This window comes from Seriola dumerili, unplaced genomic scaffold (assembly GCF_002260705.1).
Source record: "Seriola dumerili isolate Sdu_G_001 unplaced genomic scaffold, Sdu_1.0 BDQW01000035.1, whole genome shotgun sequence".
In the NCBI taxonomy this organism is placed as follows: domain Eukaryota; kingdom Metazoa; phylum Chordata; class Actinopteri; order Carangiformes; family Carangidae; genus Seriola; species Seriola dumerili.
This window is the reverse complement of record NW_019174290.1, coordinates 1,804,928-1,829,667: the sequence shown is the minus strand read 5'-3', so window position 1 is coordinate 1,829,667 and position 24,740 is coordinate 1,804,928. Positions and strand designations below refer to the sequence as shown.

At 39.2% G+C, this 24,740-nt stretch overlaps 3 protein-coding genes across 5 annotated transcripts in view; 1 reads left to right on the top strand and 2 right to left on the bottom strand.

Annotated features, from left to right (window-relative positions):
* Positions 1 to 257: 257 nt before the first annotated feature.
* Positions 258 to 5,868, bottom strand: pin1 (peptidylprolyl cis/trans isomerase, NIMA-interacting 1). Its single transcript, XM_022738305.1, has 5 exons — positions 5,728 to 5,868; positions 4,283 to 4,365; positions 2,049 to 2,157; positions 1,846 to 1,953; positions 258 to 967 (listed from the first exon to the last, which is right to left on the bottom strand). The coding sequence occupies exons 1-5, from the start codon at positions 5,783 to 5,785 to the stop codon at positions 858 to 860; spliced, it is 468 nt and encodes a 155-aa protein (XP_022594026.1). The 5' UTR covers positions 5,786 to 5,868; the 3' UTR covers positions 258 to 857.
* Positions 5,869 to 6,007: 139 nt separating this feature from the next.
* ubl5 (ubiquitin like 5) lies at positions 6,008 to 8,254 on the top strand. Its single transcript, XM_022738307.1, has 5 exons — positions 6,008 to 6,107; positions 6,839 to 6,907; positions 7,187 to 7,270; positions 7,365 to 7,402; positions 7,945 to 8,254. The coding sequence occupies exons 2-5, from the start codon at positions 6,852 to 6,854 to the stop codon at positions 7,986 to 7,988; spliced, it is 222 nt and encodes a 73-aa protein (XP_022594028.1). The 5' UTR covers positions 6,008 to 6,107; positions 6,839 to 6,851; the 3' UTR covers positions 7,989 to 8,254.
* A 470-nt stretch (positions 8,255 to 8,724) lies between these two features.
* vav1 (vav guanine nucleotide exchange factor 1) overlaps positions 8,725 to 24,740 on the bottom strand; it is a 19,781-nt gene continuing 3,765 nt past the window's right edge. The window contains exons 4-29 of one of the 3 annotated variants that reach the window (XM_022738162.1): positions 24,574 to 24,690; positions 21,420 to 21,478; positions 21,013 to 21,078; positions 20,471 to 20,579; positions 19,176 to 19,271; positions 18,973 to 19,041; positions 18,772 to 18,875; positions 18,519 to 18,618; positions 17,086 to 17,181; positions 16,894 to 16,962; positions 16,659 to 16,745; positions 16,484 to 16,569; positions 16,253 to 16,388; positions 16,033 to 16,142; positions 14,717 to 14,818; positions 14,508 to 14,602; positions 14,398 to 14,420; positions 14,213 to 14,249; positions 13,854 to 13,990; positions 12,793 to 12,858; positions 12,439 to 12,470; positions 11,350 to 11,460; positions 10,500 to 10,587; positions 10,227 to 10,356; positions 9,672 to 9,823; positions 8,725 to 9,569 (exon numbers count right to left, since the gene is read on the bottom strand). In XM_022738162.1, coding sequence (XP_022593883.1) covers positions 9,516 to 9,569; positions 9,672 to 9,823; positions 10,227 to 10,356; positions 10,500 to 10,587; positions 11,350 to 11,460; positions 12,439 to 12,470; positions 12,793 to 12,858; positions 13,854 to 13,990; positions 14,213 to 14,249; positions 14,398 to 14,420; positions 14,508 to 14,602; positions 14,717 to 14,818; positions 16,033 to 16,142; positions 16,253 to 16,388; positions 16,484 to 16,569; positions 16,659 to 16,745; positions 16,894 to 16,962; positions 17,086 to 17,181; positions 18,519 to 18,618; positions 18,772 to 18,875; positions 18,973 to 19,041; positions 19,176 to 19,271; positions 20,471 to 20,579; positions 21,013 to 21,078; positions 21,420 to 21,478; positions 24,574 to 24,690 — 2,331 coding nt within the window. In that variant the 3' untranslated portion in view covers positions 8,725 to 9,515. The remainder of the gene's footprint in view (positions 9,570 to 9,671; positions 9,824 to 10,226; positions 10,357 to 10,499; positions 10,588 to 11,349; positions 11,461 to 12,438; positions 12,471 to 12,792; positions 12,859 to 13,853; positions 13,991 to 14,212; positions 14,250 to 14,397; positions 14,421 to 14,507; positions 14,603 to 14,716; positions 14,819 to 16,032; positions 16,143 to 16,252; positions 16,389 to 16,483; positions 16,570 to 16,658; positions 16,746 to 16,893; positions 16,963 to 17,085; positions 17,182 to 18,518; positions 18,619 to 18,771; positions 18,876 to 18,972; positions 19,042 to 19,175; positions 19,272 to 20,470; positions 20,580 to 21,012; positions 21,079 to 21,419; positions 21,479 to 24,573; positions 24,691 to 24,740) is intronic. The other 2 variants (XM_022738164.1, XM_022738163.1) reach the window with 2 other exon arrangements.

Here is a 24,740-nt window from a genome sequence, read left to right as displayed (position 1 = left end):
GTGGTGAAGTTCGATGTGTTCTCACAGAGAGGAACTAAGCAAAACTTACAAAAAAAAGACCTTTTCTTTATTGATGGAAGAGGAGCCCCGATGACACAACAGTGTTACAGTTCATCTGAACCTTGATGCTTTTAAAAGCTGCAGAGCTGATTGTTAAAACCTGGAAGTTTTCAGCGGTGCCATCTTTGCATATCCACGGAGGGGAAAACGTGCACTTCTCAAAGTGAATAATGAAAACAAATGATTCTATGTTTGTGAATGGGTGCAAAAAAAAAAAAAAAAAAAAAACTATATCAATGCTAAATGTTGAGAGCTCTCGTGTCTGCAATGGCCAGAACGGATCTTAAACATCTTAAAAATCTATTTTGCAAAACAGAAATACAGAGAGGAATCGCTTTGGCACACATACCGTCCACATGGAAAACATACAGTAAATGGTCCTTTTGAAGACATGCACATACAAAAACAAGCTTTTACAGACGCATTCTCAAACTTCACTCGTCATGTGAAACTGTTTCCACGAGGCAGTCACTTTAACAGAGTCACAGGCACTCATAAGTTTATATAATGGCATTGCCATAGTTAATAAAAGCTTGAGGGTCTTACAGGAATAATCTGCAGTTTTCCTTGATGTTCAGTGTAATGAAATTAATCGTACGTGTTTAATTGTGCTTGGAACAAAATGATCCCACTTAAAATGATGCGATTCAGCCCATAAGCTTTGTTTATTGGGTGGTGGGTGTTAAAATAAATCAGAGGACTGGTTGAGTTGGACTGACTGTGTGTGTGTGTGTGTGTGTGTGTGTGTGTGTGTGTGTGTGTGTGTGGAGGATAGTACAGCATGTGGCTTCTTCCTTTCAGCCAGTGCGTAGGATGATGTGGACCCCAGAGTCAGTAAAAACAGGACCGCTCATGTCTCCCACTTTAAGAGCAAATGAGGCATCTTCAAAAGGCTTCTGCATTTGACCTGAAACACGAACACAGATACTGAGTGTTAAAGCAATAACACACTTTTTCACATTAAAAGTAAAAATTCATAGAATGTGTTGTACGTTATCATCTGTAGCCTGTGTGTCCATAAATTCTTGTGTTTGCTTGAAATAAGCTTTTCAGTTGTGTGTGTGTTTTTTTTTTTTAACAGTTCATTTAATATAATTATTTCTTAATTTAAATTCATTAGGTTTCAGTTTTAGGTGTGGGTGTGTCATGGAGTTGGAATCTTTCCATCACAGCGCTGTGAAGTGAGAGCAACAGGTTGATTATGTAATAAGTAAACTGAATATATTTTACTTGGGTCAACTGACCCTTTAATTCCCAGCTAATTAAGTACACACCCTACAACAAATTGACATGAATATAGGTTTTTGTAATTTGTCTTCACATCTTAAAAACTTTCTGACTCCCTCCTTAGTCTGTGGCACTCAACCCCGGGCCCTTTTGTTCTTACTTCAGATGTTAATCTTTAAAAGCACAAACATATACTTCAATTTACATTTCTGCAAACTATATTCAAACATAAGTCATTTATTTACTTTTTGTTTGCATGTCAAGTATTTGTGGAGACTATTTTCAGTTGCGGATTAAGATACATTAAGTGCTCTAGTGGGTATCTACAGCAGCAGGATGGTGTATATGGGATTGACTAAAAAATAAACTTGTTTCTATCTTTACTGTCATGAAGGAACATGTCACCCCGTGAAACAGTGTGGCTCATTTAAAGAAAAAAACAAACAAAAAAAATGGATTAATGAGGGCATGACTCGGGGTGTGTATGTACAGTGGTGTATTATGTATATAGTATGTGTGTGTGTGTGTGTGTGCGTGCAGTATGTGTTGGGTGTATACCTCTGCCAAAGAGCCCCAGATCTCCACCGTTCTTAGCTGAGCTGCAGTCGCTAAACTGAGAAGCCAGATAATCAAACTTTTCTCCAGACTTGATCTGGTCTATGTACTCTGCACAGAGAAGAGAAATAAAGATCAAATGAAACATGCTGACTGACCAGATTGAATCACACACACACACACCCTTACACCTCTGCCTTACTTACTCTGAATTAGTTCCAGGGCCTCGTCTTTAGTTCTTGTGATATTTTGTTCCCGCCAGGAAGATGGACGACGTGACTGATTATGCTTCACCAGGAGGTGAGAGCAGCGTACCTGAGTGAGTGAAAAAAAAACCCCAAACAAATAACACAAACTGATCAGTATCAAAATACCCCGGAATCAATGATAGAACAGCAGAGATCAGGGAGTGGTCTATTGACTTCATCTTTGTTAGAATAGTCAGCATTACTTTCGAAATACAAAAACATAAACAAGGCAAAGTTAAAGCATGCTCAGTTGAGTTGACATTATTTTACCTAGTTTACCTCTGGGGATCGATATCAATAGGTATTCTGATCCCGATTGAAATGAATTATAAGTGGGTTTGAGGCAGGTGATCAAAAAGGCTATTAGCAAGCAGGATTCCCATACCCACAATGCAGCTGTCACAGATTATTTACATATTTACATCCATGAGAAAGTCAAAACCTATGTTCCTTCACATCAGCTGTCTTCTTGCAAAGGAGTCACGTCATTAGGAGAAACAAGGTTGTTAGCGGGTGTGGGAGAACAGATGTTTAAAACTTTGACAGTAGTTTTGGTCGCATGGTCGGCCAAAACACGTTTTGCCCACAGTGTACAAAAATGTGTAAACATGTAAACATTAAAAATCGTCTGCAGTCTATGTAAATTGTAATAGATACCTTAGGCAAGATGACAGGCCTTCATCAGTACATATAACGCAGCTACTTGAGCGGAGCTTGAGGAAGGCAGGGCGGCACTTTCAATAATTATCACAAATCAGCACAAATTACAGACCCTGCCTGTGGCACTCCATTGTCTCTAAGTCATCTGTGTAGAAAACAAGACTAGAGTTGGAGGGAGGAATTAATGAATGAATGAATGAATTTTTTTTCCCCTTGAGTTAAATTACGGAGTACTTGCTTTTAAAAATACTTAAGAATTCAAACGTACATTTTCCTTTATGTCAACACATTGTTGTATTGTTCCAGTGTATTTACAGAACCTAATGACTCTGATGCGGCTGACTGAACACATTGATTCACTGTACAATAAAAGCTTGTAGAATGTGCTACAAGGACTGTAGAAATGGCTATAAAACAACTGAATCAACAAAATAACAGCCACATTTGGAATTAGACAAACATTTGATACCTTGACATGCTTTCTAAAGTTGGACAGCAAATTTTTGTAGGTAGTGATGTATTTTTGGTCGTGTTAAACACTCAAAAGTTTAAAAGCTAAATGGAATTTAAATAAAATTAAGATTCCAAACATGGACTTCTTCTGCCTCATCTTTATCCGACACAGCCATCATCAGGACAGTGCCAGGTTCAAACTGAGCTGTTCAAACATGCAGCAACACAACATGACTGACAGTGTAGGAGTTGACTGTGACTGTTTGTTTGGTTTTTAACACTGTGTATAATCTATCACACTTCAGAAAACAAAAGAAAATTCATTCATTGACTAAAGGCTCTATTTCAAAGTAAGAGTCAAAGGTACACTATTTGTCTTTTAAGTGTAGTGGAGTCAAAGTCAGAAGTTTCCAAAACAATCATGCTCAAGTAAAGTACAGATACTGGAAAAATATTTTAAACCCACAGAACTTTATTTTATATTTTAGTACTGATCCCCAAGTTTTAGAGAAACTGGAAATTTGGACAAAATATTAAAAACCTCCTTGGTCTCAGAAAAGCATACACCAATACCTCATGTCAACAAAAATAAGTGACATATCAGCTATTTGAACAACACATTTATTTTATTATTTCATTATTCTATAGTCATAACTTGTTTTTTTACTATTTCATCCTATGATATTGTACAAAAATATGCACATGTACAGCAGCACTTCTAGACAAGAATATTACATTAAAATAAACAAAACACAAAGCTTTCTTAAACCTTTTATAACAAACATGTGACTTAATCCACAATATGAAATCATTGGGGTGTTGTACTATAGTGCTTCACACCGTCTTAAAGGGCTGCTACAATTTATGAAACCAACAGGTGTCACTTTTCTTGCCGAGTTCAATACTCTGAAGCTCTCAAATGCAAAACCCCCTCACAAGTTTTAATCATCACATCACTAAACTAGTTCAGTCTGATTTTATCTAGTGAAGCACTTAATCACTCTTATTTTGAAAAATGGTACGGTAAAAGTTTATTGTAATCATTATAATAAACACATCTAATAATTGCACATAATAACCTTATCTGGTTCTCCACGGCCATCTCCCACCGGACGTTCCCACTGACTGGCATTGGTGATGTGGTTGAAGTAGTACACCTTGCCTGGAGGGGCAAAGAGAGGGATGAATTGAATCCTTGTGAATCCGCACATAAAAATTATTATGATAAGTTCTATGCAGTGAGATGTACAGGGTTTAATTGTGGGGGGAAAAGACAGAGCTGGCATTGCATTGAGCCTGAAGTGAGATATTGGAATCAAGAGAGGAAAATCTGGCTTGGTGCCTCCCTAAATGTGTTTGCAAACTATTCATATTTTACACATCTTGCAGACATTCAGCAGAAGTCCATATGAAGTCCAAACTAGAATAGTATATAGAATATAGAATATAAAATATACGTCTTTATTGTCCAACAGGGTGGAAATTTGTCTTTGACTCACCAAACACAAGGAACAACAGAAAAAACAAACAAGCAGTTAGTAAAACAGACACACAGACAAGGTCACATTACACATTAAAAACAGTTCATGTCAATGTCAACTTTGTAGACTTAAGAATACTGATGGAAGCATTTCATAAACACAATTTTAGTTGCCAGGAACTCTATAGCGCCTCCCAGAGTTCAAAGTCTCAAAGATAGTGAAAAAAACGTCAAATATTCTATAATTTCAACCCCTAAAATGTGAGGATTTGGTGCTTTTTCAGTCTCATGATTAAACATTTTGAAAGTGTGAATTTATCTCTAATAGCAACCAATAGCGTCTACTAATTGACTTTGTATGCAATCAAACTGCCTTTAAAATTCCCTCCGCAATCTTTCCAGACACATCTTGAGACTGTAGACGGGTATTCACGATGCAGTGAGGTGTGTCAGAAGTTTATTTTCTATCTATTCTGGAATAAAAACCGCTTATTTCTGTGACTTAGTTGCAACAATCACTAACCCTAAAAAAAAGATGATGAAAAGGGAAACTTTTTTTCACCATTTTAAAAATGAATCGGCAGATTGTGAGTTGCAGCCCTGATTGGAGGAAAAGGCTCATTTTAAGTGTCTGTTTGCTACACGGGTTGTATTTACTTCTTGTCTCTTTGGAAAACAAAATCTGCAGAATATGTCACTTGTTCAGAGTTGCCCACACAGGTGCTCATGCAATTGTAAATGCGCTCCTCTCAGGCTGCAGGTAAGGCACAGATGCATAATGACGTCATACAGGGCCTTGCAGGTTGAATGGATCAGTTACACGCATAATAACAGCCAAAACCCACATTTAAGAAGACACGCCTGCAACACCGAAATACCCAAGTTTAATTTCAGCCTGTCCTAATTAAACCTAAATATCTTTTCCGCCTGGTTTCACCAGTAAACATCGATGCTGAGGCTGCTAGCTACTAAGCTAACTTTACTATATATGTCATTTAGCAAGCAGGCTAGCTCTTAAGCCCCTCCTGACTTCTGTTTCATTACCTGAACTGCGGCTCATTCTTTTCTCCCATCCGGATGGTAGATTCTCCTCGTCTGACATTATTATTGTTGTTCTTCCTGCACAAGCGTTTATTTAAAATTAATTTCAACGTGACTACCGTGTGCCAGGCCGGGCTGCAGCTAGGGAAGTTACAACACTAAGTAACGTGTTTACGATACGAATTGTTTTCAGACGCAGGCCCGCCTTTGACGGGTTTCTCTGTATTGTCATAGGCTGATACGGGCTGTCAATCATAGGTGTACCCGTTTGATTGGTCAAGAGGCTAACACTCTAACTATATCAGCTTTACGGCAAGCGGGGCAGAGAGCGTTCCAGAAAATACCAGTGACTGGAGATTATTTGTTACTTTGTTCGTTTTAAGGTAGGAATGTCACATTTAACAGACTGTAATTATAGATATAAACCAGTTCTCGATATTTTCGGGGAAAATGGTGGCTTTACTTTTGTGCTTTGTAACATTAAGCACATGTATCTGTACAATATGCGACGATGTTAGCTAACGTTAGCTAAACTAAACAACCAGATTCTACAGCCTACATTTCTTCAATGTGGCTCAGTGTAAATAAACCAAATTAACTATAATTTCTAACTATGTGTAAGAGTATACAATCGGTTGGCAGTTTATTAAGTACACTTAGTTAACACTAATGCAAGCCTTATACAACGGATGTGCAATAAATCCTCCTTTCATGAAGGTTTCAATGTTCAGTTTTTGTCGAAACTGTTCCAAAGTGATGTTGATTTATCCGCATGATTATTTTTGGAGAATGTTGTCTGTGGTGCTGTTGAACTGTTTTGCGTTATGCTAACTGGTGTTGCTATTATTTTGTCCACCACATTCAAATCAATGAGACCTCATTGTGTAGCGCAATGCAGTTCAACAACACCACAAATTTCAGCCCCTAAAATGATCTTAAAGTTGAATCAACACCTAATAGTAAAATAGTTCAACTGAACATTGAAACCTTCATGGGGGTAGGATTTATTGTTGTATTAGACTGCATTAGTTTTAGCTGGGTGTTCCAAATAAACTACAAACTGAGTGTATCTTCAGCTCACATGCTATGCTAACTCTCTCATTTCCTTCGGCAGACAGGAACTGAAGATGATCGAGGTGGTCTGCAATGATCGTCTGGGCAAGAAAGTCCGGGTCAAGTGCAAGTATCCTTCACTAAAACTGCCCTAGATAATGTTGAATAATGTACATGTGTAAAACCTGGGTCCATATAGACATGTTGGCGCCCTGGACGTCCATAGGCACCCCAGAGGGGACTTTATGACAATTATGTTAATGTTGTCTTCTTTTTCAAAATAAGAGCACACTGTTATATTGTTGAATTCATCCTTCATAAACAAATCGTCTCTCCAATTACAAAAGCTAGACGAGAAGTTTTTTTTCCATGCTATCATTGTGCTGCTTCTTTAACCCCCATGTTTCAGCTCAGAGGATACCATTGGAGATCTGAAGAAGCTCATTGCTGCCCAGACAGGAACACGGTACGACAAGATTGTATTAAAGAAATGGTAAGCTCTCATCTGATCTGCCCTGCATGACCAGAACAAATGTCTCTGTGGCTGTTTTCTATGAGCAGCTGATGTTCCTCCTCTGTTCCCACAGGTATACCATATTCAAGGATCACGTGTCTTTGGGTGACTGTATCCTTTCAACAATCTTTTCTGCCACTCTGCCAGTGTCAGCAGCTCAGTACTGATACTGTAGAGACAGTTTCTATATTTCTGTAGAGGTCTACTTACTTTTCACACTTTAAAAGTAAGAATCAGATAATCTTATGTACCAGAAGTCAATAAATTGTGTAAACTGAGAATGGGGGTGGGTGGAGTGGTGGCATACACATTGGATATTTTAGAACAAGTAATTCAATTTTGTATCACTGAGGAAAATTTTGCATCATGTATCCCTTACCGGACCACAACACTTTATATTCAGGTTTATTTAATCAGGCAGGAATTGGGTCTTGTATTTTTACACGCCTCAGTAAGCACCCTCTTTTCCTAAATGTTTTATTCACTATGACTATTTGTTTCTTGGATTATGACTAAGACTGTTATTTTTTTTCTCTTGTGAATACAGCATTTTTCTGATGCCTTTTTAATATATAAAGGGTAGTAAACTTGTACCAACAAGAGTGAACAATTATTCTGTTCTGAACCGTTGCACTTAACCACAACCTCTGCAGATGAAATCCATGATGGGATGAACCTTGAGCTGTACTACCAGTAGACCTGAGAGGGACCACAGGACGATGCTACGCAGACGCACGCACACACGCACGCACACACTCACACACAGATGGAATTGATGGAATCTGTCACAGGAAACAACCTGAAAGAGAGAAGGAGCTGTATCTACAAAGCAGAAAACACACACACAGTACATAGATTACAGTTTTAACTTTTAGTTTTTGCCGACAAATTATTATGTGAAAGACGTTGTTCTATGAATATTTTTGTTTTGATATTTTGGAAGTAAAGCTGATATTTACCTACCTACAAGACTGAGTGCTGATCTTTGTTGTCCATTAGTTGTCTTTTCTCATGTGGGAAGAGACTGAAATACCTCCTCGTATGTGTAACACTTCTCCCAATCAATGTTAAATATTCCAATGTTATGTTCACTTCACTTGAAAGAATAACTTAAATAAGTAAATACTTAATTCATACTTTACTGCATACAAAGGCCATTACACTATTGCACTGGTACAGTATGTGTTAAATTTCAAGTCTACTTTGTTACCACACTACATGCATCTAACAGTTGAGGTCACTTTACTTACATTATTTTCTTCATGCAAAAGATGTTATCAATTTATAAAAGACAAACTACCCAGCAGCATATGAAGCTCTTAAAAAGTTGCACATCCTACAAATATGTTAATGCATCAGTAATAATAATTCAAGCCAATATATAGGATAATGTTAAAGGTTTTTTATTTAAGTTACATTTTTAATTCACAACTTCCAGTGTATTTTTACACAGTGGTTTTGATACTTTTACTTGAGTAAAAGCTGTAAATATTCTTCCACCACTGTTTGGTCAGGTGCCATTTTTTCATAGCTTGAACCAGACCTCTTAGTTCCAGTTAAGATCAATCTTAATGCAACAGCATACAGTGATATTCTATACAACTGTGCACTTCCAGCCTTGTGGCGACAGTGTGCGAAAAACTGTTCTGGTCTAAACATCACAATGCCCCAGCTTTCATGTCAAGCTAAGCTAAGCATTACAGTGCCATCACGCACAAGGAAGCCAGATCAATAAGGAAATGCTTTTTTTTCCAGTTTACTGTGGAAGAACTTGCAGCCAGCACAGAGCCTTGACTTCAACCCCATCTAACACCTTAGGGATGAACTGGAGCCAGACCTTAATCACCCAACATCAGTGATCAACCTCATCAAAGCGTTCGTGGCTGAATGGGAGCAAATCCCTGCAGCCAGGTACCTTAACCTTCCCAGAAGAGTGCAGGCTCTTACTGCAGCAGATTGATACACACGGTTTTGGACGTACAGTTTGAGTGTATGCTTCAAGTTAGTTGTACATATGTGAACCAGACATCATCATGTCAGCTGAAAAAAAGTTTTATTCACATCACTAGACACTCACAAGTAACAGCAGCTCTCTCACACACTCACACACACACACACACACAGACACACTCCTGCATATGGGTTAATGCAATTGATGGAAACCAGATATCACACAGTCTCCTACGCATACAGTTTGGGTCCTGACATCTCCTCTGAACCTCCGTCAGCAGTAGTCAGAGTAGTCCTCCTCCACATAGTTGGCTGGGAAGAACCCCACCTGGAAACACAGGAGCAATGCAGGTAAGATACAATTGTCTTAAAAGCGGTGACAATTTTTTTTTTTTTTTTTTTTAATGTGTGGATGTTGTAAATTCCTCACCCGGCCGTACACTTCTCCTTTCCACCAACCACTGTGACCTTTCTTGGAGAGGATCTTGATGGTGTCTCCCTCCCGCAGCGACAGCTCAGAGCGGTCCCTGGCCGAGAAGTCGTACCTGGCCCTCGCTACGCCGAAACTCCTCATGCTGCCCCCTGTGAGACAGAGCCCATGTTGGATCATGGATAAGCTCAAAAGAGTAGTTTGACATTCTGGTAATTTTTTGTTTTCCTGCTAAGAGTTAATTTAGAATATTCATCTGTGCGTTAAATATCAAGCTACACCCAGGAGACAGTTAGCTTAGCATAAAGCCTGCACTTTTCCTCTAGCGCCACCATGAGGTTAACATACATAGTTAATTATCTCAACACGTGTTTGATGGACTGCGATGAAATTTGGTGCAGGCATTGATGGTCTCCTCAGGATGAATTGTAATAACTTTGATCTATTGCCCTTCTATCTAGCTCCACCATTAGGTCAACATTTCCCAAAACGCAGAACTGTTCCTTTAAGATGGTGGTAATGACGGGTGTGTGACGCCAGAGAGATGCACTGTACCTGGTGTGGTGTTTGGCGTGTTGTTAGACGAGTTGCTTTGCTCTGGTTGTTTGTAAGGCGTCCGCAGCGTGGTGTCCACATCCTTGAAATACTCCTTCAGGGAGTTCTGCTGGTAGAACTGAATCATTTCCTAACACAGGGTGAAGAACAGTGACAGGAGGAGAATGACAGCGTGAGAAACGAGTGAGAAATCCACAATGTAAAAGACTGTTTCAATGTGTGTGTCAGAGTGGGTCGCATAAGGTTATAGCCGGATGAGGGTGTTGAACTCACAATTAAACCCTTGAATGCTTTCTTATCATTGATGCGGTACAGGCCTTCAGTGGACGTGATCTTAATGTGTCTGATGTCCATGTTGAACCTGGGAGAGCGCAGAGAGGGGAAAGAGAGATGCTCATGTGACAAATGCTTTCAGACAAATAACATTAAAGGGAAAGTTCACACAAAACTCAAAGAAATTGAAAGGGTGAATGTTTAGTGTTTAGTTTCACAGCTGAATTGTGAACCTGTTCCTCAAAAAAAAAAAAGAAAAGGAAAATCGATTTTTCCACTTCTGCAATTTATGGGTTTTATATGACATGGCTGGATGAAACATGTACTATTAGTTAAATTTCCCTGGTTTTGAGAGGAAGTGAAACTTACCTACGTAAGCAAAGCTAAGACCATTATATTCAGCATAGGAGTTGTAGATCAAAAGACATCTAGGCGAAAAGGTATTTAGACGTCTGCTTTATATAAATATATTGTAATATTATCTTTTAATCAATTCATTTGTTGGTCTATAAAATTATGAAAAATGCCCAACACATGTTCACAGAGCCAATGGGGATGTCATCAAATTGCTTTGCCTCCCCAGCTGTCGAAAACCCAAAGACCTTTTATCAAAAGACTTTTCTGTCAATCAACTAATCGATCAATCATAGTTACATACAGCCTTTGCTTTGACGACATTTCAGTTACCTGCTTTAAAAGAAATCATAAAAATCATTGTTGTTATTTCTAAATAACAATTGCCCAGTTTTAGTCGATCCACATCTTTCACCTAAAAGAAACTAATACTTTGTCCAGTACAGTTCTCCTAAAATCAAACAGTGCTTTTATTGATGAATTGATGGAGGCTTACTTGATGCTGATGGCAAACTCTCCTCCATCTTTCTGCCGCACGAGGAAGGTTCCATCAGACCGGGACATTAGCAGGTTTTTGGCAGCTGTTCTGTCCATGTTCCCAGCAAACCTTGAATCACAGTGAGAATTGAAACCTTGTTCTTTGCTTTGAGTAACTAAGTACATTTTGAAAGAGGATATAACACAATCTTCAATGTACAAAAGGAAAATTGAATTAATCAGAAATAACACTCAACCTTTCCCTGACTTTATGATCTCTGTACTAAAGTTGTGGTATCACTTTACTTTAAGTGCTCCGATTTAGTATTTATAAGCAGTATGCAAATAATTGGTTTATAACACACTATAATGTAGTTGCACAGACTCAAGTATAAGAACATTTTTAAGTGTTTTATTAACTCACAGTATTTATTAGCAATTACAACCTCTCCTATGAAGAGATAGTTTACTTGATTGTCTTGATTATCTGTTTATGCACCAGCCTCAAGAGCAAATAAAATACATTAACAAGCTCTTATATCTGCTTGCAACTTCATTATAGTGCGTTATAAACCATTTATTTAGGGTGTAAACACTTTATGGGACTTCTGCCACATCTTTCAAATTATTATGATGACACAGGTTAGTTTGTAAAAAAAAAAAAAAAAAAAACCTACACATTATCTGGATGAAAATTGGTGCAGTCACTACTTCTCACCACCAGGTGGTGCCGAAGTAAAACATTTTGAAATACTTCACACAACTGCACTGTTTTCACAAGCCGTTTTTACATTGTTATCTGCAGCAGTTTGAGTCGGCTGGAGTCATTCCATCATTGTTATTGTCACACCCTGGGGCAGAAAACACTGACTATACGACAAACTATGACTTATATGAATAATAACAAAAGGTTATTTTACACATGGAAAACAATGGTTTGCAGTTCTAGATTCCATTAGTGGCACAATGACACAGTACACAGTTACAAAGGCTGGTTTAAAAGCACCAGTGCTTTTCAGTGTCTGGTTCTGTTTTTGTGGCTGTTGGTGTCAGCGCTGTGGTGTTTCTCTATCAGTGTTGCAAGTGATTTAAACCAGTTGATACTCACCAGTTGAAAGACGACAAGTCAGGGGTCGGCCTCTGCGAAAAGGTGAGATCACACATACACACAGTTTAGACCTTTGCAGAGGTCTGTGGTCATTAGCAGTAGCTGTACCTCTCTTCCTAAGACTACTACTACTTCAGTACAGCAAATGGTAGACAGTTGGCACAAGCTGACAAATACCACTGGACTAAAGTGAACATGTTTGTATGCATGTTTGTTTTCTTATGCTCAGATCTCTCTTGGCAAAAAAAGGAAATGTTATTTGTCAAAATGCATTTTCTACATCATATAAATTTGTAATTTCAGTGAGGATGTTTGCTGCTCAGCGGCTCATGTTGGCTGCTTCGTCGTACTCACAGCGACGTAGGGCTGAACTTTTTGGCAGGGGAACCATCCCATTTGACCAGCAGTCAGGTTCCTCCCCTGAGTGGCACACACAACAACAAATCACACAGCCGGACTGGGTGGACCAAGCAGAAGTCATTGCAACATATGAATGAATCAGCACATCAATATAGATAAGTAACTTGAGAACAAACTGCACCCTGAAACAAATTACTCAGATGCAGTTTTGCACTTTTGATCTGAGACAATTCACATGAAATCTGAAAAATAGTTTGTTTGAGAGTAAACGCTTAAGTAAATATTGTGGCTCCACCAGGCTCTTGTCAACAGGATGACAGATTTCAACCCTTCTGCCACAAAGACTTCACATTACTTACATTTTCCCAGAACACACCTTAGAAGATAATGGGTAAATAAATAAATCTATTTGTGTTCTTTCATTTCAGGACCATTTAAAATTAACTTGCACAGAAACTTAATTTAGGTTTCTGATCATCACAGTGAAAAATTAAGAAATAAAAGGGCTTTTATTGTCAAAGTTAGACTGCTTGAAAAGTAGTTAAAAAAAACAAATCATACAACCTACAAAGTAAATGCCATTTGATTAAGCTCATTTATACAGCAAACATTTTTACTTGTCATAATAGGAAAAGCACAGGTGTTAGTAACAACATTAAAGATGGCTCTGGACTATTCAAGTGTCCCAGTGAGCAATAACAGTGTGACAGTGAGCCAGTGTGAACAACCCCAGGACCCGACACTGAAGCAGCTAAAGTGAATTCAGCTAGTAGGTTCTGATTTTTTTTTCCAAATTAAAACTTTTCAAATGAATCACACAGTAAAAAGAAGACAGAAAGAGAAATGCGGGTTGGGCACGAGGGAGGAAGCGGAAGCAAGAGACGAGATGCAGAGAGGAAAATGACAAAAGAGACTGAAAGAGACAAAAGCATCTCACACCTACACAGGAACCACAGGAAACAAGGCTTGAAAACATAACACAAAATAACGTGTGATCCCCTCAGTTTTCAGAATGAAGAATTGTGTTTGTTTGAATTTGTTTCTGTTAACGTTACCTCCCACCATGGCAGCTCAGCATCAGCGCGGGTCAGCTCAATGATGTCACCTTTGGAGAGGTGAAGCGGTTGGCCAAAGCCCACAGGAGGCGGAGGCAAGGCATAGTACTCCTGACATACCTCCATCTTAGGAAATCCTGAGAGAGAGAACGAGGGGGAGGAAGAGGAGATGTTGAGGCGGTAGGGATGTTGAGATGTCAGAGACTTGACAGGCAATGAAGGCACTTAAATTGCATCGGATATTTATTTACTCTTCTTCTGGAGAACCACACTGGAAGGTTTTGAAGTTTGTTTTTTTTAAAAAGATTTTTCAAAGTAAAAGATGCGCTGCCTAAATGATTATATCATGAATTTCTTACCAACGCTGGAATGTCCGGAGGACCTCTGTGTTTTATTCTGAGGGAACAAAAGATGAAAGTTTGATGTAATTGCACAAGGTCAATTAAAAAAAGGTTCATATAAAATAGTGTAAAATGATTCATCACCTCTACAAGAATAAAAACATGAAACATATTCACAATGTCAGAGATGAATATAGTCTTACCTTCTTCGTAGTGCCAGCATGGTCTGTAATTTTAAGAGGACAATCAATGGAAGAAGTGATAATTATGCTAAATCATGATAATCACCGCTGATTAGAAGTAGTGTACACACCTGAGTTTCGTCCGCAGGCAGGGACTCTGCCTAAACACTCTTTATGTGCAGCCATTTTACAGCGGGTGCAGCGGTAGCCCTGGAAAAATATCCCTCTGAGGACGACAGATGGAGAGATTCAGCCACAGCAGACAAGTCTTTGCTGTTTTTTCTTTTAAAATTGGAGCTGCGGGAGGAGCTGAGAGAAACAGCTAGTGAGACAAAAGTACCTTAACAGCATCGAGCAGGCCTTGCAGGAGGTGGTTTCCTCAAAGCAGTACATCTGGAAGTCATGGTTGTTGGCTGTGGCGTTCTCTGGACACATATTTGACCTGCAACCATAAAGCACAGCTGTTATGACCAAAGCCGGGGGAACCAAGCAATCACAGAGCTGGTTTTCACTTTAATACTTACACATAAATGGCAAAAGTAACAAATTTATTGCAGCTTCTTATGTTGGACACTCACGAGACTGAAGACACCAACAGTTGCAGCGACACAGTGCAGAGCAGATTGCATAATCCGATAAACATAATCGCCAAATTGTCTGTTCATTTCCTACAGGGTTGAGCAATCAGCTAATTTGCATCACAGAACCATAAATGACAACTGGCTAAAGCTAAACTTCTTCACTTCTTAACTTTGTCTTCTGATGTTTTACATTATGTAATTTTCATCATTAGAAATAATTAAATATTTGATTACAAAAAATAAGAAGATGATTAACTTAAACCCGCAATAACAGATGTTATTTGGCCACTTAGTCACACTGACACTTTTTAAGTTGGTATGTGAACGTAGCAAACCATTGATTATTTACACATCAAGCAGAAACGGAGCAACTTTACCATTAATTTGCAGTTGTGAACAACTCCCAAGGGAAATATCTGAACATGGTGGAGCAGTTAGCTGCTAAGTGTTCACCACTGTTCAACAGCTAGCTGCTAGTTTCACATGTCTGCTGTTTGATGATGTGCAGATAATATACGATGGATATGTTAGAGCTTTTTTTTGTCTGCTGTGACCAGAAATGACACAATGAGAGCAGTGAGAGTGCCAGAGAAAACAAAAAAACAAAATAACAAAAAAAAAAAAAAGAAAGCTGAGAAATGCTTTAAAGCCTCAAGTTGGTTGGGGAAGTGCTGAGTCAGGTGATAGTCATCTGTGGTTTGTAACCACAGGTGACCCCTTTCACATTACACATAGTCATCCATCCATCCAACCATTAGCTATACCGCTTACCCTTATAGGATAAGCATATTCATATAAAACATATTCATTATTGCAGCTTTATGGACTTTTCAACTTTTATGCAGGAATACTGCAGGAATAGGAGAAAGACTGCACCCAACATCCAGTGCTGTGTAAACATTATCAGGCTTCATGAAAGCCAATAATTAATCAGAAAAGGGTTCATTTACAGCCTGGTCACAATTTTCTACTGTGTGTGTGTGTGTGTGTGTGTGTGTGTGTGTGTGTGTGTGTGTGTGTGTGTGTGTATTTCCATGTGTATACTGTATGTGCATGGGTGTGTGTGGTAACTCACATAGCCATCTCAAACTGCTCCAGCCATTTCTTCTTCAGTTCTCTGGTTTTGAAGAATAGATCGTAACCACACCTCCCGTAAACGTCCAGCAGGAGGAACAGGTAGGACCACTGCTCACACACACACACACACACACACACACACACAGTCAGTCTATGCACTAACATGGTATATCGCTATCTGGTATAACTGGTGCTACAGATTGAAGGAAGCAGAGGACCTTTTTATTGTCCTTCTCTCCTGCGGTTTCGTCTCGTATCTGGTAGTGCTGTAGTTCAATGATGTCCTTCAACTCAAAAGTCTCTCCACCCTTCTTCTTACATACAAACATGGCTTTATCAAACAGGAATGCATATCTGACAAACAGCAAAACACACACAGATACCACAAAAGGTCAGATACTTGATGTTGACACGTGAAAAATACACAGAGACATATAAACAACACATACCGGTCCTGTTTCGACTTTTTCTCCGAGCTGCAGATCTTCAGCTCTCCGTCAATCTTGGGGCGACCAAAGAGAGCAAGAGACTGAGTCTAGAGAGATCAGAGGAGAGGAGAATAGATAACCAAAATAATTAACTGTCAAAAAGAAATATGTTTAAGTGGAAACTGTGCCCCCCCACCATGTTTTCTATGGACAGCTGGAAGGTGGTGATCTGTCTGATGATCTCATTGTCTCGCTTCACCTCGTTCACACACTGTGCCAAGTCCTGGACACACACACACACACACACACACACACACACACACACACACACACACACACAAACACACACAAAGAAAAATAGTTGAATGTTGAAATATTATAAATGAAAGTCAGTCAGTGAAATTCACATAAACACAAATACACACACTTACTCTCATGGCATCAAGAGCTGTGCGTAGGTTTTCCTTGTCTGTCGGGTCAGTGGTGTGCTTCACCAGCTCCTGCACACACAAACACACCACATCAAATTATAGCTGCTGGGTAAAACCAGCTGAGGAAAGAAAGGAAGAAGATGTAATGTAATGCAAGCATGCACGTACATACACACACACACACACACATACCTGTAACAGCAGGTGATATTTGAGGACCCTCTGCATAGGGACCATGAGTAAATCTCTGAGAGAAAAACGTCCACTGTTGGCTCTCTTTGAACACTCCTGAGTGAAAAGGAGAAGGAAGTGAACATCTGCAGTTAACCACATTCATGTTATGAGGGTGTTGCCAGTTTCCCCTTGAGGGCGAATGCGGTACTGAAACAAAAGTGAGAAACTTTTCATTGTTAAAACCAGCAACAATATACTTTCACGTAAGGGGGAGAAATACATGATTTATGAGGTGACTGCATTATTAATAGGCTTCTGATTAATTTGATGGATGGATGGGTTTCTTTTTTTTTTTACTATAATCTCTGTTATTTACTTAATCACATGCATATTTAGACATTAGAGTTTTTAATGGTGCACATGCACACGACACAAAGACAAATATTGCAGCACTAAGAGGCTGATGGTTTGTGGATTGATCAGCCCACCCCCCTACACTGTGGTCCAGAAAGTATTTCTGCTGCAGACCATCATTACAAAAGCCACATCTGTAAAACTGTTCATAGGTTTAGTACTCTTTGTATTACACATCTTTACGCCATTGAGTTTTCATATTGGTCATAACTACTCAAAGCATACTCTTTGTGCATGATATCATTAAAATAGTCAGTCAAAGGTAAAGTTTAGTGTGGAAGCATAAGAGTATTTGTTAATTAGCATTAAACACACATCACAGCACAGGCTGATAGGAGGGTCATTAGTCTTTCCAAGTTTTTGGTCATTGAAGTATCAGACAAATTCTTATTTTGACCTGATGATGGCACCAGATGGAAGACTCATTCATTCCAGTGAAAGTTGCTCACACAGCACATACGCCACTTAAAGTTTTCTCTCTTCCCGGTTTGTTTTGGGATCGTGTTGCCCATGACTCAACACTGCATCTTTCTCAAAAGCTGCTGACTCAGCCCATAAGCACACCCATAAAAGTAGCTTTTTCTCGGCTCCGGGAAAGTTTTACAAATATTAAATCTTTATGGTTTTAAAATGTCTGAAGAAAAAAGTGTAATAAATGGCCGATTGTGCCATTCAAGCTGATTTATCAAGGAATTATTTGTTGTAGTACAAAAAATAAGTCTGACTCTGCCACACTGCATCCACTTCATACATACGTCAAACTAGAAATAACAAAATGCAGCTTAAAGCTACTGAAACATTACAGTAATCAAAAGCAAGTACACAATCCCTCTCTGGCTTCCCACCACCAAGCACTGCCGCACACTGCTGTGTTCAATAGGGCCGAGCTACTCTGGGCTCCAGTGACTCGACCTTTAGTTCGCCTTAAACTATACAAAACATTTCTGTCTCCTCATCAAGAAATACTGTACACGTCTCAGCGTTAACATCACACATCGCCTGTGCTTCACACGCGCCAGTGTGACAGTCTCCCTCACCTCCAGTTTCATCCTGATATCCTCCCTCATATTCGAAAGCTTGTCGAGATGTTTCGTCGCTGTTTCCACCTGACTACAGTAGCGACCGTACAGTAAGAGCCTGAGGGGGTTAGGGATATAAAGACATATTATTATATACATGTATCTCCTCTGTTACTGTATAACAGATAGGATATATATATGTGTGTGTGTGTGTGTGTGTGTGTGTGTGTGTGTCTGTGTGTGTGTGTGTGTGTGCGTGTGTGTTGTGTACCTCTCCTTGTAGCTCAGAAACACCTGGTGGAGATTCTTTGCTCCATAACTCAGGATGGAGCTCCGGACCTCCTCCAACAAACTACGATGGGTGTTAGCCAAATCCTGCAGACACACATACACAGAGAACATGTAAACAAGGCTAATAGGTGAAGTTAAACCTGTCCACATGACCGGCTGTATGGATAATCTCCCTCTGTACCTCTATGTTGATGAAGATACTCTCGATGTCTTGATCCTTGAGGAACCGTTCAAGAGGTTTCATAAAGTGCTGCTCAAAAGAGAAGGGTTGTTTGTTAATTTGTCTTTAAATGTACACATGAAAGTCCATCTGCAGGCGTGTCTGTGTGTGATCTGCATGGAGGCGTGGTTTTTTCTTTGGTCAGACCGAAGCTGTGTGCACACCTGTAATATAGATTCCAGTGTATCGGAGTATTTCTCTTCTGTCTGTCTGATCTCCTGCAGGCAGCACTCTCGTTTGTCTACGCCGGTCTTCTGTTGCTGCATGAACACACACAAGATTCATTTATTTACATCATTACAGACACAGTTTGCAGCAGCCGAACACTGATGACAGGCCTTTCAGAACAATCTTTGTCTCTTCGACCATCAGCTTTTTTTTTTTCTCTCACCATATTGGTTGTTACATTTCTGCCATGATTCGTCAGCATTTTCTGCTTCTTCTGATTATGTCATGAAAATACTTTCTGCTGCTTAGGTTGCATTTTCACTTAGTGGAACTAGCCATCCAGTTGATGCATAAATATTTGACAAGAAAGAAATGATAAAATGCTGCAGCAATACTAAATAAATATTGAGGCTTTTCAATTTCAGTGGAATATTCTCAATAATTAAGGGCATAGTAGTGTGTGTGTGCCTATGAATTATGTAGCTGGGTGACATTTATACATAATGCTGTTCCTGGATGGGGCTGCTATCTGCGGGTGGAGGCACATTGCAACAATATCTGCACAGCTCCGGGTGGTTTCCAATCTGGGGCTCATAACACCCACAGAGGGTCGCAACGTAGATCTAAGAGATCGCAGGATGATTATAGGGACGCAGAAAGATACTGTATGCTGCTACTGTACAAAATTATGTTTATTTTGTCCTTAATCAGGGCTGTGAAAATTATTCAAATAAGACAAGAAAAAGGATTATTAGACATGTTTTTAGTGGAGGCTGAGTATCCAACCTCAAAACTCTGAACTCTGACCAAAATATTTTCGTAGTGCTGGGTAAGAACTGAAAGCTGGCACTTAATGTCTTAATTTATTCTTAAATCAAGATTTTGCTAATTTGAGACTCCATTTCATATTGACAAATTAGTCACAATTTAAAGATGAAAAGAAGTTTGGCTCCTTTTGTTAAATAAAAAAAAGTTTTTTTGTAGAAAAAGATAATAAGATTTTATTCATAGTTCCCAAGGTAAGGCGGTGTAAACAGTAGACACTGGTATCAAACATTCTCAAATGATTCCTAACCTACAATAAACAGAAATTATTTTGTTTTTAGGTGCTCGAGACAAAAAGGTGAGAAACAACTGGTTTACAGGACCGAACACAAACAGGACAGGATTTTATACACCTGTGTAACAACCATCTGGACTGTAGTGCACTGTACATGTCAATGACAGACCGTCACAGCCTGAACCTGCTGTTTGGTTTGAGGTGATGATTTTTTGCATGTGAACCACTCACAGCTTCAGGTTGTTCATCCGTCCTCATCAAGTCCTCATAAATCTCATCCCCTTCGTTCTCCTCATCCTCCACAAAGTCGTACAAATCGTCATCCTCATCGACTGTGTCACTGATACACATAACACACACACACACACACGTCTTGATTAATATCCCTATAGGGAAGCGCAAATGTACTGTACAAATATTGACTGAGAAAAAATGCATATGATTAATCAGGAAATCTTTTAAATAACTTTTTGTGTTGGAATTTGTACAACAAAATGTATTTGGATATTTTTCGCTTGCAGTTGGTATGTGCTGTACTCAGTATGTGTCTGCATGTATTGATTTATGTTCTTGCTACCCCTCCTGCACTGGAATCGGACAGTCTGTATTTGAGAAGATGAATCTTTGGTGTAACTATGTACAGCAGCAGACCAAAACAATAAAAAATAAATAAAACAAAACTACAAAAAAAGACAGCTTTTTTTGGGACTACATCTCTTCTTCCTCAAGTTATCAAGTTTAGCATCATAACATTTTTGAGAAAAATGGCTCACTCTATCTGGTCCGACAGGCCGCTGTAGATCTCATCATCAGGAGCGCATCCCTCCAAAGGAAAAGGCCTAGAGGAGCAAAAGTGTGTGTGAGTGTGTGTTTGCGGGTGAGGGTGGTAGAGGAGGAAGGGTGTAAGGAGAATGACAATTATCAAGTGATTCATTATTTTAAATTACTTGTGTTACATTTAGCATTGAAGCAGTATATAAACATTTAATAAATTATTGATTGCACTATAATACAGCTGTAAACAGATGTGTTAGATGAGGCATTATGCATTGTAGTGAATTTTGAAGCATTTATTAAATGTTTATTTCGAGCTTATAAATGCTAAATAGCAGAAAGAAAAGTGTTACCAAAAAACTGCATTAACACCTCACTTATGCCACAGAGGAAGGAAATTACTTACTGGAGTCCTCTTTGTGTCGCAATGGATGAATGAGACAGGATGGACAAAGTGTCTATGACCTGTCACACAAACACACAGAGAGGTATGTAGTTAGTATATCCTGTGCAGAGTGAGACACAGACTGGTAGACAAAGAGTAAGAGCTGTTTCACACCTCAAACATTAACGCTGAATAATTCTGCTCCAAACTGGTTTCACTCTTATTCTGTTTTAGTGTGTAAATGAGAACTGCAGTATCATGATGAGTGATTTCAGATAACCAATTTGATGAGAGATGTGATCAGAAGCGAACTCAAAGTTGTCACATTGCACTTCGAATGAAATTGATCATTCTTTCTGATTAAGCAGCAACGTGTCTCGGTGAACTCCATATGTCAGCCTATCTGTGCTTAGAGGCACGTTTTAAAGCGATGATGTCATGGATTTTTTGTTACTTTAATTATTTTTGTCATTGATAATTATTTTTCACAAGTTGCCTCCCAGATCAATGAAATACGATTCATTACTTTCAGAGAAACAAATAAAAATAAGGTGGGCCTCTCATTACGCTTGTGGTGATATAAAATAAATATACTGTCCAAGTAAAGACTAAACTTCAGTCAGTTCTGCTGTGCTACTTTTTTTTGCATTTTCTATTTTCATTGAAGACAGAGAAAGGAAGAAATATGTAACAAGAAGTGAAAATCTGTGGGAGAAGTTCAGAAAAGAGAAATGTCTGAATGGACTGATTTACAGCTCAATAACCACTTAACAACAACTTTAATGAAACGGTTTCACATTTTGGGAAATGTGCTTCTTCGCTTTTTGCTGGAGACTTCAATTGAACTTTGATACCACACTCATGTCACTGACTATATCATAATCTGGTTAGCTTATCTTAGCATAAAGCCTATAAACGTGGGAAACAGCTAGCTCAGGACTTCTTGAAAGTAACAGAGTCCGCATACAGCAGTGTCTGGTCGGGGCCCCTCGTCAGTGTTCATGTGTGTATGACTTGTTAGCACTTCCACCAAAGAGAGTTCCCCTCTAAACTTCTCACATGGTCAAATTCAATAACTATTTGAGGACCTAGAAAGAAATTATGCAACATTTTTACAAAAAAGAAAAATAAAAATTTGAAAAAAAGTCTCAAAAATGAACGCAGCAGAACTTCTTTTCTCTAGTTCCATTAATCATCTCACAGTTCCTTAGATTTATTTTGTGACCCTTTGAAGGGGCCCGACCCATAGGTTAGGAACCACTAGACTAAACTACCAAACTGTACATGAAGGACGTAAAACTGCCTCCACCTCGTCCAGCTACAACACAAAACCACCACTGTAAAGAGAGTAAAGAGTTTACTGTAGTCCTACTTTACTGTACAGGGTGACTGACTGGAAGCAACAAAGTGAAACGAGAAGCTAAGTGACAGGAACACACTGTAAACTAAATAAACTGTAAAAAGACCCCACATTCAGGTTGAGGGTTAGGGTTCCACCTCCTGTTGACTCATTTCGGTTTTTTTACAGACCAAGCTTCCTCTTACTTTGAACATACAAATCAAATGAGTGCACATTCTGAATCACCCCTTGTAAAGTGCTGTGGCTGCACTGCACTGAAAGTGAAAGAATTCTCAAATTTTGAATTCATGTGTTCACTGAGGAGCTTCAATTAGAAAAATCACCACCGTACTTCCTGTCAGGGCTCTGTGGGTGTCTGCAAGCTGCAGTGCTTCTGCCTTCTACCATAATGACTGGCATATGAGTGCAAAAGGTGTTTACCTCAAGGAGGGGTCATAATTACTGCACTGCGTTAGGTCGATATAGTGGTGCTTGAAAGTTTGTGAACCCTTTCTGTATTTCTGCATAAATAATACACAAGACGTCCTAAAGGGAGATAAAGAGAACCCTAGTAAACAAATCAGACAAAAATATTATACTTGGTCATTTATTTATTGAGGAAAATGATCCGTTGTTACATGTCTGCGAGTGGCAAAAGTGTGTGAACCTCTAGGATAAGCAGTTAATATGAAAGTGAAATTAGAGTGATGTGTTTTCAATCAGTGGGATGGAGCCCTGTTTTATTTAAAGAACAAGGATCTATCAAAGCCTGATCTTCACAACACGTTTGTGGAAGTGTGTCACGGCACAAAGAAAGGAGGTTTTGAAGGACCTCAGAAACAGAGTTGTTGATGCTCATCAGGCTGGAAAAGGTTACAAAACCATCTCGAAAGAGTTTGGGCTCCACCGGTCCACAGCCAGACACATTGTGTACCAATGGAGGAAATTCAAGACCACTGTTACCTTTCCCAGGAGTGGTTGACCAACAAAGACCACTCCAAGAGCTTGGCATGTAATAGTCAGCAAGGTCACAACTTAAGTTCATGAGTCCACCATGGGTATAACAGTGAACAACACTGGTGTGCCTGGCAGGGCTGCAAGGAGGAAACCACTGCTCTCAAAAAATAACATTGCTGCTCATCTGTGGTTTGGTCAAGACCATGTAGACGAGCCAGAAGGATAGTGGAAGAAGGTTTTGTGGACGGATGAGACAAAAATATAACTTTTTTTCATTTTCTAAAAGAGAAGTATTTCATCTATGAAACTTAATGGTGGTAGTATCATGGTTTGGGCCTGTTTTGCTGGATCTGCATTAGGACAGTTTGCCTTCATTGACGGAACAATGAATTCTGGATTATACGGGAGAATCTTAAAGGAAAATGTCGGGGCATCTGTCCATGAACTGAATCTCAAGAGAACGTGGGTCACGCAGCAAGATAACCACCCTTAGCACGCAAGTATTTCTACCAAAGAATGGTTAAAGAAGAATAGAGTCAGTGTTTTGGAATGGCCAAGTCAAAGTCCTGACCTTAATCTAATGGAAATGCAGGACTTGAAATCACCAACATCCCAGAGTTGAAGCTGTTCTGTAGGGAGGAATGGGCAAAGGTTCACCTTTAGTATAATATTTTAGTCTCTTTTGTTTAATTGGGTTCTCTTTATATTCTCTTGATGATCTTTGATGTTTTGGGTCAAGTTTGTGCAGAAATATAGAAAATTACAATAGGGTTCAAAAACTTGGAAGAACCACTGCAGGTAGGTACGTAGGTAGGTAGGTAGGTAGGTAGGTGGGTGGGTGGGTACGTAGGTAGGTAGGTAGGTGTGTTGGGGTGATACCTTTGCGAAGTCCCGAACATCAAACAGGTCAAAGGCCTCAAACAGTTCACTCTTCTTGAGATGAAACCTCTCTTGGCTAACTCCCAGGAATGTCCGGATGTTCTTTAGGCACAGAAACTAAACACAAACACAAACACAAATATTTCTTTACTTGACTGCTGAAATGG